The sequence below is a fragment of the Podarcis raffonei genome, chromosome 2, assembly GCF_027172205.1.
Source record: "Podarcis raffonei isolate rPodRaf1 chromosome 2, rPodRaf1.pri, whole genome shotgun sequence".
Lineage (NCBI taxonomy): Eukaryota > Metazoa > Chordata > Lepidosauria > Squamata > Lacertidae > Podarcis > Podarcis raffonei.
The window spans coordinates 17,415,370-17,436,799 of NC_070603.1; the positions used below are offsets into that span (position 1 = coordinate 17,415,370).

At 42.4% G+C, this 21,430-nt stretch overlaps 1 protein-coding gene across 3 annotated transcripts in view; it reads right to left on the reverse strand.

Annotated features, from left to right (window-relative positions):
- Positions 1-21,430, reverse strand: part of CA10 (carbonic anhydrase 10) — a 341,120-nt gene that overhangs the window by 16,732 nt on the left and 302,958 nt on the right. For all 3 annotated transcript variants that reach the window (XM_053375135.1, XM_053375134.1, XM_053375137.1), the window contains exons 6-7: positions 9,933-10,028; positions 7,126-7,198 (exon numbers count right to left, since the gene is read on the reverse strand). In XM_053375135.1, the coding sequence (XP_053231110.1) occupies positions 7,126-7,198; positions 9,933-10,028 (169 nt within the window). The remainder of the gene's footprint in view (positions 1-7,125; positions 7,199-9,932; positions 10,029-21,430) is intronic.

The following is a 21,430-nucleotide window of genomic DNA, read 5'->3' on the forward strand; positions in this document are numbered from 1 at the left end:
TGCCATATGCCCATGTTTTATTATAAATAAACACCTGTAAACAACGCGGTAGAGTCATTAAACGAAAGGCGCAGCCTCAAAATGAGAGGGAATGAAACCTCTGTTAAATTTTAATACTAGAGATGTTGCCCCTAAAACGCATCAATCTGCCTTGTGCAGAGTCTGTCCATCCAGCCTAGCATTGTTTGTGCCCAATGGCAGCAGCTGAGCAACATCTTTCACAAGGGGGTCTTAGCCTGAGACCCTTTTAAAGTGAATTTGAAACCATAAATGAAACAACAACCAAGTCACTTCAGATTGGCCTTGAATGCCAAGAAACAGCAACATGACTGTCAGAGTTGCCACCACCCGGTCTTGGCACCGTGTAAAGCAAACACAAAAACCCATGTTTGAAGTGCTACACATTTGCAAGACTGAATCTTTCCCTTTTTAACAAAACAAAACAATAGTTTATTATTAGATTTGTGAGGTCCATGCCTTTACACAAAATACCATAAAACATTATTAAAAGATAAACAATAAAATTATAAAAATAAGCTAAAATTCATGCCATGCTGTCCCAGCAAGGAAACTACCCAAAAAACCTCGCCATTCAGGAAAGAAGATACAGCAACAGGTTAGGAGAGCAATGGGAGGGACCTCACCATTTCCTCCAGGAACCATACCCTAGTTTTCATAGCCTTCACCACAAAGACCGCTACCACGTGAGAAATCCGTGGATCAGCGTAAAGTGAATTAAACCTGCACGTAAGACATCTGATGACCTCTTCTCCACTGCAATGAAAACTTGTTCTCAATTTTGTTCTTGGTCTCCAGTTTTTGGTCTTAGAAGCCACGAAACACAGAATCACTGAATTGTAGAGTTGGAAGGGACCTCTATGGTCAACTATTCCAGCCCCCTGCAATGCAGGAATACAGTGGTACCTCGGGTTACATATGCTTCAGGTTACAGACTCCGCTAAACCAGAAATATTACCTCAGGTTAAGAACTTTGTTTCAGGATGAGAACAGAAATCGCGCAGCAGCAGCGCAGCGGCAGCAGGAGGCCCCATTAGCTAAAGTGGTGTTTCAGGTTAAGAACAGTTTCAGGTTAAGAACGGACCTCCGGAACGAATTAACTACTTAACCCAAGGTACCACTGTAGTTTGTCCAATGTGGGGCTCGAACCCATGAACCTGAGATTAATACCCTCATGCTTTACCAACTGAGAGGTATATAAATTTAATACTAGGTAAAGGTAAAGGTAAAGGTACCCCTGCCCATATGGGCCAGTCTTGCCAGACTCTAGGGTTGTGTGCTCATCTCACTCTATAGGCCGGGAGCCAGTGCTGTCCGCAGACACTTCCGGGTCACGTGGCCAGCATGACAAGCTGCATCTGATGAGCCAGCGCAGCACACGGAACGCCGTTTACCTTCCCGCTGGTAAGCAGTCCCTATTTATCTACTTACACTTTGATGTGCTTTCAAACTGCTAGGTTGGCAGGCGCTGGGACTGAACGACGGGAGCGCACCCCGCCGCGGGGATTCGAACCGCCGACCATACGATCGGCAAGTCCTAGGTGCTGAGGTTTTACCCACAGCGCCACCCGTGTCGTGTTAATACTACTGCTGCCAATAAAAAGTACTAGTGAGAAAAGAGTCTTTACAGTCGAAACATTCTAGCTTTGGAATGTTCTCCCCGGAGAGGTTTGTCCAATGCTAACTTTCATGTCATTTTGGTGCCTTTATATTTAATCTATTAATCTATTCCTGCTTTAAAATAATTTTACCTGGCCTATGGTTTTAATGCTATATTTTTTGTATGTAATTTACATTTTTTGTTAAAAGCTGCATTTAGAAATTTTACGGTTACAGGAGGGCATATAAATATTTAAAGCAAACAGATTTGTTGCATGACGGTGGCCTTGTTCGGTTGTCTACTAAAGACATTTACACTCGGGTCTTGAAAGAAACATTACAGTGGTACCTTGGTTCCTGAATGGCTTGGCTCCTGAACAAACCGGCTCTCAAACACCACAACCCTGGAAGTGAGTGTTCCAGTTTGCAACCTTTTTTGGAAGCCAAACGTCCAACACAGCTTCCGATTGGGTGCAGGAAGCTCCTGCAGCCAATCAGAAGCTGCACCTTGGTTTTTGAACGGTTCCGGGTGTCAAACGGACTCCCGGAACAGATTAAGTTCGACAACCAGACTGCAGCAAACTGCACAGGAAGTCCACTTACCATGTTACTTTTGCCTTAGTTTGCTGGCTGAAACCAGTTATCCAAGTTTTGAACATTTGACAGAATGCCCAACATAGATTAGTGCTATGCCACTTGCCACACAGAAAAGAGTGGCCAACTAACAGATGGCCACATGATAACTGATCAAAAACCATCGGTATAATCTTCCATCACAATATAATTGTACTGTTAGCTTTGCCATGTCGATAATGAATGGACTTGGCACAAAAATCTTAATTGGTCAAGGAATTGCAGGAGTTCTGCAAGCTCTTATGCCATTCTTGATGTTGCATGCACCCATAAAGACAACAAGCATAATCCAAGCCTAAATCATCCACTATTTATTTCCTGGCACTCTCTCGAACCACCGTCGGATCAATTTACTTCCTGTAGCGTAATAGGTAGTCAGTACTTTTTGGTCTGCCAATAACTCCACAGGTATTTAAGTGCAAAATAACCATGCTTTGTATCTTTTAATCCAGAAATCAATGGTGTGGCTTCCAAGGGTTGTTGCAATGCAGGTGTTAAACAAAGTTTTAAAACTGATGGAATTCTGGGTTCTGTCTTTCAAAAGCAGGAGCCCCCAAATTAGAATGCCTGTAAAAGGTGCAGAAATGTAGAATTTTGAGACAGATGATGAGCACAAGGGAGTAAGAAGTTCTTCTGTTCTGGAAGAATCCGCGACCAGAAAGAAAAGGAACATCAAGAAGAGTGGAAGAAATTTAAAGACTATTTGAATAAATATCATAATATTAAAAATTAGAAATTACTTGAAAGTACTAAATAGGCCTAGGATGAAAGTAAGAATTAGTGAAATAATTGAGATTTAGAACTTTAAGAAAAGTTAAGAAATTTGATTCTAATTGGAATATTGTGTTTTAATAATGATATTAGAAAACTGCTACATTTAAATACAAGGAAATTCAGATGGGAGGGCTCAGAGGAAGAGAAAACCATGTTTATGACGTTAGAAGTTTAAGTAGCCAATTAATTTGTATTGTCTGGGCGTTTGTTGATACTTATTTTTATTTTCTTATTTTCTTTTTTGTTTATATTGGTGATTTTCTTTCTTTCTTTTTTGTTGTAATATTTGTAAGAAACTTAATAAAAACTATTTTTTAAAAAAGAAAAGAAAAAAAAGTTATTCTGATCTGAGAGAGGACCAAGCTCTCTGAGGCTGCCCTTGGATTGCCTGAGAGTATTCTCCTTGAGCAGGCAGGAGACAGAGCATCTGGGTAAAAATCCAAGCCAATCCATGATCGCCACATCCCACCATCCTGTCACCAGCACCCAAACAGATCCTCCCTTTTCCCTTAGCAGCAGTAGCAGCAGCGAAGACACCCTCATTTCTGTTGCTTCATTCATGACGGATAATAGTGTGGCAGGGTGTAGGGGGTTAGGAGAGCTATAGTTCTTTCTGGGGTTGTTCACCTCTCATTTTAAGATTAGCCCCAAGTCCTTTTTTGAGTTTGGTAGGACATTTCCGGCCTGCACTTGAAACAGGCAGAGGAGACAAAACGTGATGAAGCTCACGGCGAAGAGGACTCCTCTCAAGGGCACCCAACCTGCTTTGAAACATAAGCTTGATGTAGGAGGGCTAAGTAGGCACAAGGAGAAGATGCCCTATCACAAGGACTACATCTGCCAAGGGTGGGAAGCCAAGATGGAGACAAAATGTAATCTTCTTGGGAGTTTCATATGCAAAAGAAGGAGGAAACTGTTCATCACTGTGTGGGTCAGTTTCATAGATCAAGCTGCAATTGTGCAGTATGTGTCATGCTGAGTTTAAGTTCACCGGCGCTGGCTTTTGAAAGCCCCCAAATGGTCTTGGTGGGATCAGGGCAGGGGCTGGGAACCTTTTTACACCAATGGGCCACATTTCATTGTTAGTCACCTTCTGAGAACCATGTGTCAGTCTTGGGTGGGGCCCCGAGGGAAAGAGTGAGTAACGCAGTAAAAAAAAAAAAGTAAAGCTAAAGGACCCCTGGATGGTTAAGTCCAGTCAAAGATGACTATGGGGTTGCGGTGCTCATATCACTTTCAGGCTGAGGGAGACAGTGTTTGTCTACAGACAGCTTTCCGGGCCACGCAGCCAGCATGACTAAACCACTTCTGGTGCAATGGAACGCTGTGACGGAAACCAGAGCGCACGGAAACGGCGTTTACCTTCCCGCCACAGCAGTACCTATTTATCTACTTGCACTGGCATGCTTTCGAACCGCTAGGTTGACAGGAGCTGGGATAGAGCTCATCCCGTCATGGGGATTTGAACCGTCAACCTTCTGACTGGCAAGAGCAAGAGGCTCAGTGGTTTAGACCACAATGCCACCCGCATCAGTGGTAACTCAGTGGTACATTCCAGCTACACAAAAGTCTGAGAATTTTATACCCGCAGCAACAAAACAAAACATCACTCCAGCAAAAATCCAGGCAGTTAGAGCTGACCAGCTAATGAAACAACTTGGGGGGGGGATCTCCTATGAGCAGGAATCTGAGTGAAAGGAGGGTCATTCCTCTACACAGAACAGCTGGGTAGAGGAATGCTAGAGAACTGGACCTAGTAGATGGATAATGCTTGCAACATATGCTGGATGCACAGCTTCCGAATGTGCTTTGGCCAGCCCTCTTTACTGCAAGCATACATCATCTGCTCATAATCTTCAAAAGTAATTTGGTACCCTGTCTTCTAGAAGCCTTGTATATCTCCTGACACTGTTGGTCTCTGAGCTTGATACATACTGTATGCGTTCTTTGCCCAACTCTATTCTGCTTTAGGGCAATTTGTGAACTTCACACTTAGAGTTGTATCCAATGAAGCCATCCCATTCACAAGGATTTCTGCTTGCTCAATGGAACTTCTCCTCTGTCCACTCCCCCCAGCACATCCCCCAATTCTGTTTCCTCCAATTCTCCGAAGCAGAATTATTATTATTATTATTATTATTATTATTATTATTATTATTATTATTATTTGGATAGCGCATCAGGGAGGAGGAAAGGGAGGGGAAGTTCCATTGTGTAATAATGTATATAATTCTATATGTAGGAATGCACCTAAGACATGAAATGTGTGATGAAGAGGCCCTCAAACACTAGTTTTAGATGTTAGTTCCCGTAAGAACAAATTTGTTTCTTCTGGAAGTGCAGCAAAGAGAGTTTAAACCCAGAATCTTGAGTCCTCCAGTTCCTGGAATAATAGAGCAATGATTCTTTAGAACTATCAGTATAGTTCTTATCACACTTACAGTCATTTCCATGAATTCCCATAACACTGTATGAAAGAGGGGTGGTTGCTAGTAATCACTAGGAAATTAACGAAGCACTCATCTAAAAATCCTACTTTGAGAATCCAAGGGGCACTTGCCTCTTAGGATGTTCCTGACCCATCTTCTGTAGAGCATCTTTTGTGATGCTTTGAAAACCACAGCTTCAATTATTGCATTAACTTTTCCTCATCTTGAACCTAATTCCGCACTCTTTAGCCTAACCAAAATTAAGTGAATGACACTTCTTATTTTCTTCAAACTGAAACTGAACACTGACTGCACAAATGAAGCTCCTAAGCATGGGTTTTTAAAAAGCCAGCTGTTTAAAAGCAGCACGGAATTCCTTCTAATATATGAAACAAAATTACATCTCCCCGCCCCGTACAATGACACTATAATCCATCATCCAAGACATCTGTGAAATTACGTTCAATAACTTGGGTTTTTTTTGCATTTCTTTTTTGTCCTGAAAATGCTTCTAATCAATACTTGTTACTGCAGGAAGTAATTCTTATGTACTGTCTTTGACAACTCTATTCTAACAGCATTCTAATGCTGATGTTCTAATGCTATTAACTGGGCCACATGCTACCCATCACAGCTCTTGACGCAGTTTTTAAAAATGGGTTTATGGGCTCTCTTCTTGCCTTACTTTCCATGCAGGCTCTCCTCCTTACTACCTCGTTTCATCTAAGCGTAGCTTATCACAATGTCCAAATTTATTTTATTTTATTTATATCTCCCCCTTCATCAGTTTTAATGATCCCAGGGTGCTTAGCAATCAGGCATTCACCCAACATGGCATGTGCCCTGATTGGTTGTGTAGTGCTGAGGGAGTTTTCCTCTGTATGTTTGGCTGAATGTCAACTTGTTATGTACAAAGCCTGACCTAAGAAAGACCACTCTACTTGTTTCTCCTCAAATTATATACTGTTTTTGTTCAATTTGCTCAGTAGAGTGTTATCAAGAGTTTTCTCTCTGGACTCAATTTCCATTATTTAATTGACTTTGCTAACAGTTTTTAGGTGGTGCTGAAATATAATTAGGTCCAGATTTAATTAACCCAGTTGATATTTAAGTTCACAGGCACTTTAATATGATAAAGACATGTTTTTGAGAAAGCTTGAAGCAACCACAAATAACTAGAAGTTATATCTCAAGTTAACACCAGCTAAGCAGATTACTCATATCTTGTGTGGTAACTCCTTTATTTGTTTTAAACACCCCATGATTACCTTTGACATATTTTTTATTGTGTGCCTTCCGTTACGTTTTGATTCTGGTTTGAATTTTTGTTACCCACTTTAAAGGGCTTAGGCTGAAAAGGACGCTTATAAATGTTGAAATAAAAATTCCTTCCTTGCAGGGGGTTGGACTAGATGACCCTTGGTATCCCTTCCAACTCTACAATTCAACAATTCTATGAAATATAAATTAAATAAATGCTTCGTTGAACTCCGTTGTCTCCCACATCTGGAAATACCTGTACTTATCTTGAAAACGGTCTCCAACCAAATGCCCCTGAGGAAAACTTGAGCTCACAGCCAATTTGGGAAGTACCAAATCTTGGATTAGGTATTCTTCACAGTGTGATTCCCCCAGGACCCTTAATAAATGTTTATTTCAGAAAGAAACTTACTTTTATACGTTATTCTGGTGATGGTGTCTCTGTTAAGCATACGGTTTAGAAATGGATTTGATGATTCAGACACCTGTGAGAGAAATAATCTGTCGTCAAAAACCGGTCACCAAAAAACCTCATTATGGAAAAGTGCATCTGTTTGGATGGTGGGTATTGGTGGAATAAAGCTGCAACTTGGGAACTGGCAGAAAGTTAACTTCTGAGGAGAAGCGCTCAACTCTGCACCCAACATAATTCTAAAGAAAGTCTGTATCACCCTGTGAATGAGGCAGAAGAACAGAAGCCTTTCTTCTGCGGAGGAAGGAGACGTTCAAGAAATTGGCAGGACAGGTTTCGACTAAAAGCAAAGATACTCAAACCCTTTAATATATGTGCCTTCCTCATTTCTGGCCTTTGAGGTTGTGTGAGACACTGTGACACGAAACATGCTTTCTTCTTTGCCAGATCTATGAATGTGCTTTTCTTTTGTTTCTTCCACTCCTTTTATTCTCCTCAGGCCTCTGCCTCTATTTATTTTGATGCTTGGTTAAATTTTCATGTTGTGGTCATGATTCAAGGCCACACAGTTGTTGAGCGGAGCCTGACTGCAAATTTTATATAGGAGTTAATCAGCACTTGACATTTTGACTTGGGTTTGGATGACACGGGAAAGCAATAAGCGGTATCTTCTAGGAATTGTTCAGTACAAAAATCACATTCTCCACTAAGGAAGTCTTCAAAATTCATGAAGCAGCTATTCACACTGCCAACCGCCACCTCCCTCCAGCAGTGTGATTCTCTCCCTTTTCTAGAAACATATTGTTGGTACTGGCAGAAGGGTAGGACTGGAACTGAGCAACCGAGAGACCTATTTTATTGGTCAGTCTTCTGTTGTTATGGAAGAAGCTCCAGCTGTGCCATACAGAGCTTTTCTACATAAATATATATTTTTTTTTTAAACAACCTCTCCAAAAGTTAAGAAACAATTTGCCAAGGAAGATTGGCTTAAGGCCAAGGGCAAATAGATCAAAGCATCACTTGGTCCTGCAGGATGATTTAATGTGATGAGAGAAAAAGGGATCCTACCAAAGAAGAAAAAATGTTTGTGGAAAAAACCTACATGCCTAATCATTGGCAGCCTGCAATGTGAGGGCTGAACAATCTGTTTGGCAGCACAATCGGATCTGCAAACCGGAGTGGCTGCGAACCAGCTGAAAAAGCTGTAGGGAGGAGGATTTGCTTAACCCTCCTCCACCCACTGCTTTTCCTGCTAAACCCCTCCCCAAGTCACTGTTTCCCTTGCCATAGCAAACACAAATCTGAGAACCCATATTTGGGAGAGGAGATGGCTGGAGGGAGGGCAATTCAGGGGGAAGCAGTAGGCGAGGGTTAAGCACCTCCCCAACTCCCAGCCTCCCCAACCCTCCTCCAGCGGTTTGGACGTGATTCAGAGTCCTACACTTGGTTCTTCTTGCCAAATATCCATGCTCAAATAATGTAACATGAAGCACCTAGCCAGGTTCATTGGGAGTAGGTACGTTGGCCCTCAATGGTTAGTGGTCATACATTGCCATACATTCTGGTAAATCACTTCAGATATAGTGGCTGAATTTACTTCCAGAACTCTGTCCAGCAGGGAATTACAGCGAAGGTGGCAGAGCAGCAAAGAATATTGCATTTAAAGTGGAAAATACTGTTGAATCATTGTATGGGCAGAGATATAAAGATCCTCAGATTTTATTTTTAAAGTGCAGCCTGCAATTGCCCCTTATGATAATTTCCACATTTTTTTTGCCTGTTACTCATCTGTTTGACATCATTCTCCTCCACCTGTTGGACTTAGTTATATGCAAAGGATTTAAAATCAGAATGTATATGTTCAGACGAATATATACATAACATATTCAAATATATGTTCAGACGAATATATACATAACATATTCAAATATATATTCATCCACTTTACTACAGAATATTTTTTTAAAGTTGCAAAACTGGGGACTGGGCAGTGGGTTGGTGATGTCATGAGTGCTAACCAATAGGTACCTCTGGCTTCTTTTTTTTAAAAAAAATCAGAATGAAAACGAACAGGACGAGTTTCTCAGAGCTGACCCCAGAACACAAACATGTAGACATACAAATAAATGCTCTTCGAATATTGTATCTGCCTTCACCCCAAGTTTCTGTACCTTGCCAAGTGAAGCGTTGATTATTTACTGGGGCTTTAAGGACTCGAAGCAGTAATTCTGAATTTAATATGAAATCCCTTTTAGCATATACTGACATCCAGTGTGCATCAAACCGATATGGCCACAGAAACATCCACTCTAATACCTTATGTTAAAAAATGGAAGGGAAAGAGGATCAGATAAGCACAGAGGCAGTAACAGTGCAACCCTATCAATATCTATCTAGAAGTAAGTTCTTTTGAGTTCAATGGGGTACAGGACTGCAGCCTGAAAGAGGGCCATAGTGGATGTTCTAAAAGCATCTTTGGAATTAAAACATCTCCATATGCTTTTGAAAAAATGGAAATGGTCTGTTGCAATTGAATTTCACACTGAGTACTGAGCCACAGTGATCATTTTTCATCCTAAGGTATGGTGCACAAAGCTACTGAAGCAATCTACCAGCTATTAAAGCAATCTACCAGCAATCTACTTAGGCTGCAACCCTGTAAACACCTGGGCCTTACTTTTGTGTTGATATGTATTAGGAATGCACTGGAAGAAGGTTTAAATACGAGCAGCCACCAATGCTCCTAATTTCTTACAACCGTCTGAAAGGAATGTAACTCAACACAGATGAAATTGTATGATACTTACTTTCAGAAATATAGAAACTACCACCAAGCCATTGGGACTTTTTGCAGCTTCTGTAACATTTGTATACAACTCATGGTTATAGTGGATTAGTTGAACCTAAGGATAGAGGGGAAAGCAAATAATAAATACTGGAGAATCAAACCCGCTGCTGTCTTTCAAAACGACAAATATCCTTTTTAGAAATTCAGATTTGTTTGCAATGCGATCTCCTACCAAGCTTGTAAATTCATAATAGCACTCCCCCCCGTTCTCCTTTTATCCTGGAGATTTTGCAGCCCGCATAATTTTAATAATTGCAGTGACCATCTGGCTTGTACTGGCACTGCACCAGTTGTTCCTCCTCTCTATTGTCAATAAGTGAATTTAACACATTAAGATGCAAAATGCACCACAGAGGTCGGCACCGTTCTGCTGCTTGCCGTAGCAATTTGCCGTCGTAGCCCAGGAGTGTGTCTGTTTTTCAGCATCCCAATCTGCAAAGGATAGAGGGCTGGAGATGGGCTCTTTGCACAAGCATGAGAGGTAGAAGCTGACCTGAGCATTTAAATTGCAGGTGGCTAAGGTTCGCAATAGCAACACAGGATGAACAACTGAAAACAATGCTCAGAACTTGACCCAGACTTCAAAACTGTGCATAACTACCAGAGCTGTGCCACTTGTCACATGCCATGTGGAATAGTAAAGGTAAAGGTAAAGGTACCCCTGCCAGTATGGGCCAGTCTTGCCAGACTCTAGGGTTGTGCGCTCATCTCACTCTATAGGCCGGGAGCCAGCGCTGTCCGCAGACACTTCCGGGTCACGTGGCCAGCGTGACAAAGCTGCATCTAGCGAGCCAGCGCAGCACACGGAACACCGTTTACCTTCCCGCTGGTAAGCTGTCCCTATTTATCTACTTGCACCCGAAGGTGCTTTCGAACTGCTAGGTTGTCAGGCGCTGGGACCGAACGACGGGAGCGCACCCCGCCGTGGGGATTCGAACCGCCAACCTTTCGATCGGCAAGTCCTAGGCGCTGAGGCTTTAACCCACAGCGCCACCCGTGTCCTGCCATGTGGAATACAACCCACCAATTGTCTCGCAGGAACTATGCTCTTTACATGGTTGATGCCTGAGTCCACACACAATCCACATTCCCCCCCCCCAGACCCACCAAAAAACAAATACTCAGGGGACAGCTACCCTACAGGTCCCAATATACAGTGGTACCTCAGGTTACATACGCTTCAGGTTACATACACTTCAGGCTACGGACTCCGCTAACCCAGAAATATTACCTCGGGTTAAGAACTTTGCTTCAGGATGAGAACAGAAATCGTGCTCCGACGGCACGGCAGCAGTAGGAGGCCCCATTAGCTAAAGTGGTGCTTCAGGTTAAGAACAGTTTCAGGTTAAGTACGGACCTCTGGAACGAATTAAGTACTTAACCTGAGGTACCACTGTATATTGAAACATGCAAAAGACCTCTGGTTCTCTGGGATGCAAATTATGCAGCAGTGATGTAAACCATGCAATTATTTTTGAATACAGAGATTCTCCACCATCCTCACCTTGGGGCAGTGACTGCCCATTAAACTAGGCTATGTGAAGATATATTGCATATGATAAACAGTACACTTTGGAGTAGGTTGCTGTATTTCAAAAAGTGAAGATCCAGGCAGAAAAGTTACTGAGCTTTTTTTGTTCATTTTCTGCCAATTTCCAGACCCTGCTTGAGGCTGCAGTATTCTGGATATGTCTGGGAAATTTTGGACATATGGCAACCCAGCTTTAAAATACCTATAGGTTGCTAAAAGTGTGCAGGATTGTGGCAGAGAGATCTGAATCACTGGAATCCTTTAACTAGAAGTTCCTAGCCATCTACCTTTCAAATTGGTATTCTTCCTGTGCATATCTCCTGCCTTCTGCTTTCCCACCAAGATCTTTCATTTAAAACCACTCTTTACTTTGTAAACCAAATTCTTCATTGCAAAGCCTTTTGGGGGAAAGGGGTTGCCTTGCTTTCAACACAATAAAATCCATCGTGATGAGTAACTGCTATCAGCACCACCAAGAAGCAAAGCCGGAACATACGAAGCACACGCTGTCAACCATTTGAGTGGGATTAAATATGTAGATTGTTAAATGGTAATTGCCTGCAACTTGTGGGCACTACAGCAATGGATTCATCACAAAACATTGAGAAAAATGGAAGCTCTGGACGGAACAAAGAGGCAAACATATTTGTTAGGTTTCGAGCAAATGGGGCGAGAAAACAGACCAGACGTTGTGAGAGGAGGCCTTGTTGACTGGCATTGTTATATCTTCATATATGGAGAAATAGACTGGATCAGAACCCCCAACATTAAGATTATATACTTAATCTTATATATCAGGACACAAATGATGCGACTTATCAATGCAGTTGTGGTCAGTGAAGTGGGGAGGCAGGTTGGCGTTGCTCACCAGCCTTCTGGACACGGAGCATTGCTGCCAATTCATGAGAAAGGCAAGGTGAACGGAGTGGGGTGCAGTCCGGGCATGGAGGCACGAGCATCAGATGGGCTCTGCTGCCAGGTCTGCACCACCCCTTCCACTCCCCCTCTCTGGAAACAGCAGCGGTGAGTGGTGTCCACAAGGCATGGGAGCAAAACTGTTGTCATTGGCACCCATCTGGCTTGAGGGACAATGGAGTGACCCTGAAGGGGTGAAGTCAAATTGCTGCATCAGCAGCACTCAAGTGACCTCCCCGGGATGCAAGCCTGGGCAGTGTGTATAGTAATAATAATAATAATAATAATAATAATAATAATAATAATAATAATAAAAATAAAAATAATAATAATAATTTGTACCCCACCTATCTGGCTGCGTTTCCCCAGCCACTCTGGGCAGTTTCCAACAAAAATTAAAAATACATTAAAATGTCACACATGAAAAACTTCACTGAACAGGGCTGCCTTCAAATGTCTTCTAAATGTCAGGTAGTTGTTTATCTCTTTGACATCTGATGGGAGGGCGTTCCACAGGGCGGGCACCACTACCGAAAAGGCCTTCTGCCTGGTTCTCTGTAGCTTAGCTTGTCGCAGTGAGGGAACCGCTAGAAGGCCCTCAGAGCTGGACCTCAGCATCCGGGCAGAACGATGGGGGTGGAGACGTTCCTTCAGGTATACTGGGCTGAGGCAGTGTGTATGGAGGTCCTGGGTTGCCCAAACGACAAGACCCTCTCTCAGCATCACTGATGTGGTCCAAAGGAAAACAGAGCAAAACGTTTGGCACCAGCTTGGCTGCAGGAGTTGATGGCAGGAGGAGTGCAAGATGCCATCCAACCATCTTAGCACTTCCACTTTGGAATTGTGTAGGTGCCCTTTATCTTTGGTTGTCTTGGGAAATCTACAGCCCACCTTGTCATTCATGGGCATCCATATATGCATTTTTGGGACAGCTGAGATAACACCTTTGGTTCCAACTGGTCCAAGTTCACAAGCAAGCACCCCAAGCTTGAGGAGGCATCGTTTGCAGCGTGCAATAAAACCGTGACAACAGCATGCAGTCCTGAAAGGCACCCGTCAGTGTCTCTTGCAGTGCTGCAGTTCTGAGAGTTGATCCCAGCATCTCTGCCACACTGAACTCCTCTTGGACCATGTGTCTGCGTAGCAAAATCACGCCCTGGATCATGTGACTGGGTGGCGAAATGCTTTGTATCTGCTGCTTTTGGCTAGAGAAGTCTGACTGTGGCTTGAGTAGTGAAGAGAGCTATGTAGAACTTCAATTTAATTGCTAGAGAGAGAAAAAGAATGTCTAAAGCAGGCAGATTTTAATAGGAAGGTCAACATGGTTGGTGCACTGTATTAATTTATCTTAGTTTATAACCCATCAGACGAGAAAAAGAATGCTTGACCTTTTTTTTAGCGTTTGACACAGTAGGTTATTTTTTCAAGCAAGCAAACAAACTAAACCGGACAGAAGTAAAAATGTCAAAGGCAATGAAGTCATCTACAGAGTTTTGACAGCCAGCAGAGCTGGAGGAAACATTAGTTCAATCCTATTGTGGTCTGTCTTCTAAAGGGCCTTGTAAAGAATTACTGAGATTTCCCACTAAATGGTGACAAGAGGGCAGAGGCTCATTAGCCACGAGTTTATGATTTTATTGTACTTTTTTATTATTATAACATCTTAAGACTTCGGGATTGTGCCCCTGTTGGCATTTTTTTTTACTCGGTAGCAAAGGGTTTTATCTTTATTTCCTAGCACTCACTCCAGAAGCCAAGGACAGCCAAGAAGTTCAGGAAGAAAGAGGTGATGACCTTTGGCTTGCTGGATTTTCCTCTCTGCTAACTCTCAGAGATGGAGTTATCCATGTTGCTTCAAGGAAAGGAGCTGCGATTATAAGGCATAATGAGCCCAAAAAGGTTGTGGACAGCGTTCAGCTACTGATTCTGTAATTGCGAGGCCGTCTGTGTAAAAAACAAATGCTGGATGTGCACTCCTGAAAGAAGAGTTTGTGTGATCAACAGAATAAATTAATAATAATAATAATAATAATAATAATAATAATAATAATAATAATAATATTTATACCCTGCCCATCTGGCTGGGTTTCCCCATGACTACATTGAAGTCTAACAACACTCATGAGAGAGGTTTCCACTGAGATGCTACTACAGTGATACCTCGGGTTAAGAACTTAATTCGTTCTGGAGGTCTGTTCTTAACCTGAAACTGTTCTTAACCTGAGGTACCACTTTAGCTAATGGGGTCTCCCACTGCTGCCGCACAATTTCTGTTCTCATCCTGAAGCAAAGTTCTTAACCCAAGGTACTATTTCTGGGTTAGTGGAGTCTGTAACCTGAAGCGTCTGTAACCCGAGGTACCACTGTACAGCTAATGGGATTGAGGCACACATTATGGGGGAAACACAAGTTCCCAGCCCTGTGGTTTACTTCACAGCTCCCAAGAAGAGTATGAAGCAGTGGCCTCATGGGAGTCATGAGAACTTGAGAGAGAGACCTGTAGGACTATATTTGTCCCCTGTGCCTGAGGTTGCCAACCCCTGGTCTAAAGTCTGTGCCACATTTTACTGTTTGATTCAGTGACGATATTGTGCAGGTAAATTACACCAGCATTTTCTGTGGTTGCTCTGAATCCATTTATTGGGAATCCAGTATTCTAGGCCCAGCATATTTGGATATATGAATATTTCCCAGGAACTGGGACACTTATATGCAATGCAATTTATACAAAATGTTCTACCAATCTTTCAGCCCTTTCAACACCCCTGGGTTTTTCCATGGTCCCTCCTCTGAAAAGAGTACAACACAAGAATGCATGTTTAGGGCACAATATAGCTGCATGTGAATGTCCGAGAAATTTAGTATGACCTACATGTCCTCTAGCTTGGAAAAGTTAATATAGTGAATGTAGTATTAAGCAATCATATTAATGGAGGTATTTATGAGTAGGCAGTAAGTAATTATCCCCACTCCAGAGATGTTCCAAATAATTTATGTGATCAAGGTTTAACTAAATTGTGATCCACTTTGGCTCCCCAGATTGTAGGCTCCCGACTCTCCGACCCTTCTGTGTACTTAACTTCTTGTTGATTTTTGGCTGAATTAATTAAATACATCAGCCATTTTAATAATAAAATTGACTTAAAATCTCATGGCAAGTAGATTTAAACACCATTTATAATGAAAGGCCAACTACTTTAAATCAACTTAGCAGATGGGGATTGTAACAACTCCTATTTCATTACAGCTGGAGTAATTCATGGCATTAAAATGGCTGTTTGTAAAATAAATGGGCCACAAGAGATGGGGGCGAGTGGGAGAGAGAGAGGAAAGGAAAAATCAGGATGCTGTGGTAATGGGGAAGTATAGGAACAAAGAGAACCATCTGTCTTTGATCTTATTCCTTCCTACTACCTTGGGTCAGAGAGGAAGAGAAAGGATGTTGAAAGAAGAAAGACCAGGAGCAAGAAGAAATGAAGGTTGTGGGAAGAAGAATCACTCAAAATGAAAGGGTGTGCGTTTGAGTATGTGAGAATGAAGGAATAGGGAGGGGCTGGACTACATGGTAGGTTGCCTACAGCAGAGGAGGAAATTGTCCATAGAACTGGGAGTTTTGGTGCACAGATGATCAATCTGTGTGATGTAATCCATTGGTACAGTCAAATGCAACATTCCTTATTTCCCTAGAGTGGGCACAGGAAGGGGGACATCCAGTCCTATTCCACTGGTCTGGAGCTTTTTCCCCTGCATGTGACCTGGGAGATGGGTGTGGCTCTGGCTGACTCCATAAAAGAGCCGAGTCATGCAGCCATTTTCTCACTTGCAGTCTTGTTGTTTTTCCCCTGCAGCCATTTTGTGTTTTCTTAATGTAATTTTGCTGTCTGCTGTCTCTCAGCCAGCAGCACATGGGTTCAGTCTTCATATGAGATGAACTCACAGTTTCTTTATAACAATAATAAAATTTTTTATTTATACCCCACCCTCCCCAGCCAAGATGGCTAACACCAGGTATAAAAACAATTGACTAAAATACAACTTAAAAACAAGATTAAAATACAACATTAAAATGCACCCTCATTTCAGTAGAAACTCAAATCAAAAACTTTTTGGGGGATGAAAACATCAAATCTTCACCAAGGCCAACTATCCAGACTGGTCCTACGTGGGCCAGAAAAAAGCCAAGGAAGTCCCCAAATAGGAGTTCCATCACAGAAGGAGAAAGGAAAAAGGAAAGAGGGGGAGGGGATCAAGTTGATTCCAAGCCAAAGGCCAGGCGGAACAACTCCGTCTTACAGGCCCTGTGGAAAGAAATCAGATCCTGATTTATGTAATCACTAAGTTAAACCTGCCTTTCAGGGATCATATCGTGAACTGAAATGTGAGTAAACTTTTTGTTACTTTACTCAGAAAGTCTCTTGTGTCTTTATTCCACCAGGAAATAATCTTAACTAAGAGATTCAAACGAATCTGCAAACTAGCTTCCAGCTATATTAAGGGGAATTTGCTCTGCTGCATCACTTACTAGTGTGAGTGAAGGAAGGATAAAACTTATTCAATATATCCTTGCCTACTATCCTTAACCTTCCCACACAAGGTACTGGGAAATTATCTAGGACCAGTTGGTATGTGTGGCAAGCCAACCATTTGGAGAATGGACCCTGAGTTTTTGTTCCATCTCGACATAAACCCAATATAATTTCATGCAGTGGGCATTTCACCAGATGAAGGTGGAGAAACAAGTCTAAGAGCTCTGAAACGGCAAACCTTTGAGTTCCCAGCCTAAAATGACTTTTAAGACCCCCATAGCAAGGAGGGCCTGTGGTAACTGAAGTGGAATGCATGCTCAGTGCAGGGCAATTGCCTTCTGGAACATCCTGACCACTCTTGGCTGGTCAGTCTCGACTACTGGGTCTCAAATGGACTTAATGAGCTGACGAATGGTGGTTCACTGAAATTCAAGACTGGCAGAGCTGCTTCATAAGGAGATCCCTGCTGGATCAAGCCAATGACCCACGTCATCCAGCAACCTGTTCTCACAGGGGTCAAGCAGTTGCCTACAGAAAACCCTCAGGCAACACCTGAGGACAACACCACTCTCCCTATCTGTGCTTTCCAGCAACTGATATTTAAATGCATTACTGCCTCTGACCGTGGAGGCAAAGTATAGCCATTGTGTGGCAAGTAGCCAAAGTAGCAAGTCCCACAAACTCCAGCGGGTGCAGAATGCTGCAGCAAGGCTCCTCATGGGGTCCCTGCCATGGGAGCATATTCACCCAGTGCTTTACCAGTTGCACTGGCTCCCGGTGGAGTATATGGTCAGGTTCAAGGTGCTGGTCTTGACCTTTAAAGCCCTTTGTGGCTTAGGGCCCTCATATCTACGGGACCGCCTCTCCTTGTATGCCCTGCAGAGGACCTTAAAGTCCATGAACAACCATAGTTTAGAGGTCCTGGGCCCTAAGGAAGTCAGACTATCCTCCACCAGGGCCAGGGCCTTTTCAGTGATGTCTCCGACCTGGTGGAATGCTCTGTGCCATGAGACTAGGGCCCTGCAGGATTTAACCTCCTTCCGTTGGGCCTGTAAGACAGAGCTATTCCACCTGGCCTTTAATTTGAATTCAGCCTGATCTTTTATTTCCCTTCCCTTCCCTCCCCCTCCCCTTTTATGAAGATCACCCGCTCTGAGACACCACAGCTAATTCTCCCCTGGCCTCCTTGCTGGCCCAAGTAGGACCAATTAAGCCAGCTATCCCTGGGGATTATCTAATGCTAATTTCCCCTAAATTGATTTTTGAATTTATTGTTATTCATGTTTTTATCCTGTATTTTATGCTGCTTTCATTAATTTAAGTGTTTTAAATTTGTTGTTAGCTGCCCTGAGCCCGGTTTTTGAACCGGGAAGGGTGGGGTATAAATAAAAAAATATTATTATTTTATTATTATTGATAACACTTCACAGCAAAGGAAAGATAATAAGAAGGTACACAAAAAGAAGGCACCTTTTATCATATGTGGTGGAAATGTAAGGTAGTAAAAGAATTTTGGGAAATGATATATAATGTTGAAAAAAATATTTAAAACAACTTTTTCTAAAAGAAACCTGAAGCCTAGGTGCTGAAAATATTATTTATGTATGCAACCACGGCTGCGCGGATGTTATTGGCTCAGAGATGGAAAGAAGATAAAGTCCCTACCAGAAAAGAATGGCAGATGAAGTTGATGGATTATGCCGAAATGGCAAAAATGACCGCAAGAATCAGAAATCAGGGAGACCAAAATTTTAATAAGGAATGGGGAAAATTTATAATTTACCTTAAAAAACATTGCAAACAGTTAAAATCGTTAGTAGAATTGGAATTTACACTTGTATTTTAATGGTGAATTTTGGACACAATGGAGAGGTAAAAGATTTGGATTATCATAAAAGATGCAGGAGGAAATGATTAACAATAGGACCCACAAAGGGAAGGAGGGAAGTACATGGGAATTTATGGAATTCTCTTTTTGTCTTGTTTGACAATTGTTTGTAAATTTTAAAATCTGAAAATTAAATAAAAAAACTAATAAAAATAAAAATTAAAGATGCTCTGCCACCTTCTGGAGAAACAGTAGAGATATTACTGGGCTAGTGAAACTTGTGTGAACTGCAGATTGGCTTTTAAGTCTTTAATTTTTTTATTCCGTCCGCCATACCTGTTAGCATCGCTCCCTTGCCACTGTGTTTTACTGTCAGGTTCTTGATTTTAAGCGCAAAGGCAGAGCATGTGATGGTGAGTAATTTCTCCTACCCATGGGGCACCCTTTTTGTACCTCCTCCTCCTTTTATCTAATTGACATGTAAATTCAGGCCAGGCATACTACAGCCAGAGTCCTCTGTGGGCCATGAGGAATCTGACATGTGGCCCTAGGAACCTGTCAGACAAGAGACTGTAAGAAATTACCCTTGTAGCGCCTCAGGTGTTTCGGCCTTTGAGTTGTGGGTATAGGCGAACTAATGCCAGTGTACTTGAAGAAGCAAAGATCACCAGTGTCAAAGCAATGATTCTTCAACATCAACTTCATTGGACTAATCATGTTGTATGGATGCCTGATCATCGCTTTCCAAAGCAACTACTCTATTCCGAACTTAAAAATGGAAAGCGTAATGCTGGTGGTCAACGAAAGAGGTTTAAAGACTCTCTCAAGGCAAATCTAAAAAAAGGTAGTATAAACAACTGGGAAACACTGGCCTGCGAGTGCTCCAATTGGAGAACAGCCTTTACCAAAGGTGCCATGGGCTTCGAAGACACTCGAACTCAGGACAAAAGGGAGAAACGTGCTAAGAGGAAGGCACATTTGGCAAATCCACACCGTGATCAACTCCTGCCCAGAATCCTATGTCCCCACTGTGGAAGGATGTGTGGATCCAGAATTGGCCTCCACAGTCACTTACGGACTCAATGTTAAGACCGTGTTCATGGAAGACAATCTTACTCGGCTTTGAGTGATCACCAAAGAAGACTGGCTTGAACTCTTCCCACCCCAATTGGGAGAAAATCCATTTGTATGTGCCCTTGATGGCTGTTCTGTTTCAAAGTATTTTTATAGTGTGTGTGTGTGGGGGGGGGAATACAGCTCCATGATTGGTTCCTCAGCTTAGCACAAAAAAACAAACAAACCAGCCTTTGTTGGGCAATCAGAAAGCTATTTCTGTGTTTTCCTTCTTTTCGTAAAACAGGTATTAGCATTTGAAATAAATATCTTTAAAAGATCCTGCGAGGCTGCTTTGCTTTGTAGAGTCACCTCAAGAGCTCTGTCTAAGTGGCTTGAGACCCAACGCTTGGTTTATCATCAATCTTCCCTGCTGTTCCTAACACAGCTATGATCAGTGGAGACACTCAGCCTGACAAACGCTTGATTTAAAAGAGAAGGCGCTGATGGCAAAGTGTGCGCTGCCTCCAGGTCGCTTGTTTGTCTCAATATAGTTTGTATTAACAGTAAGTGCCTTGACAGGTATGTCTATTATTGGGAGAATGCCTCTGGTTATTAAATTGATGCATTTTAAACTACGCACGGTAGAGTCTGAATCATGCATTTAAATCTGGGTATCTGCATGTTAACTGTGGGGTGAAGTCTGGGCATTCAAAAATCTTGCACAGGAGTTTGGGGCCTCTGTGCCCCACTCCCTCCCTCTTTTTACTATTATTTATTAAATTTGTATAGCACCCTATACTCGCAGGTCTCAGGGCAGTTGCAACATAAAATCACAAAATACATAATAAAAACAAAAATAAAACAACCCCCCTCTCGTTCACCTCTGCGTATTAACTTCTCCTTGTCTCTCTCTGGCTACAAATGGATATACAGTGGTACCTAGGGTTAAGTACTTAATTCGTTCCAGAGGTCCGTTCTTAACCTGAAACTGTTCTTAACCTGAAGCACCACTTTAGCTGATGGGGCCCCCTGCTGCTGCTGCGCCGCCGGAGCACGATTTCTGTTCTCATCCTGAAGCTAAGTTCTTAACCCGAGGTACTATTTCTAGGTTAGCAAAGTCTGTAACCTGAAGCGTATGTAACCTGAGGTACCACTGTACTTCTATAAATTGGTTGCCAACGTAAGTGCAAGACACTATCTAGGTTGCTTTGTCTGATCGCACTGTTCTTCAAGACCTAATGCTGGTTATGGGGTCTCCAGAGCTGGAGGTGGCATTACGTCCCCCGATTCTGCAGATCCCCTGTCTTGGGTGAGGTCTTAGGGGCTGAATCTACATATATATATTTAAAAAATGCTGTGAAAATGCTTTTTAAAAAAAGTTTTAAAATATATATGGGATTTGCCATTAGCTCACTAGCGCCATCTTGCATCACGTTTATATAATGTACTTATAACGTTCTATTTGCAGCTGTGTAGCTGAGCCCAGGCATTCCATCTGGTTGCCCCTTTATTCCCCATGTCTTGCTCATGCTGTGGTCCATGATTTCTCAGGAGGAGAAGAAGAAGAAGAAGAAGAAGAAGAGTTTGGATTTGATATCCCG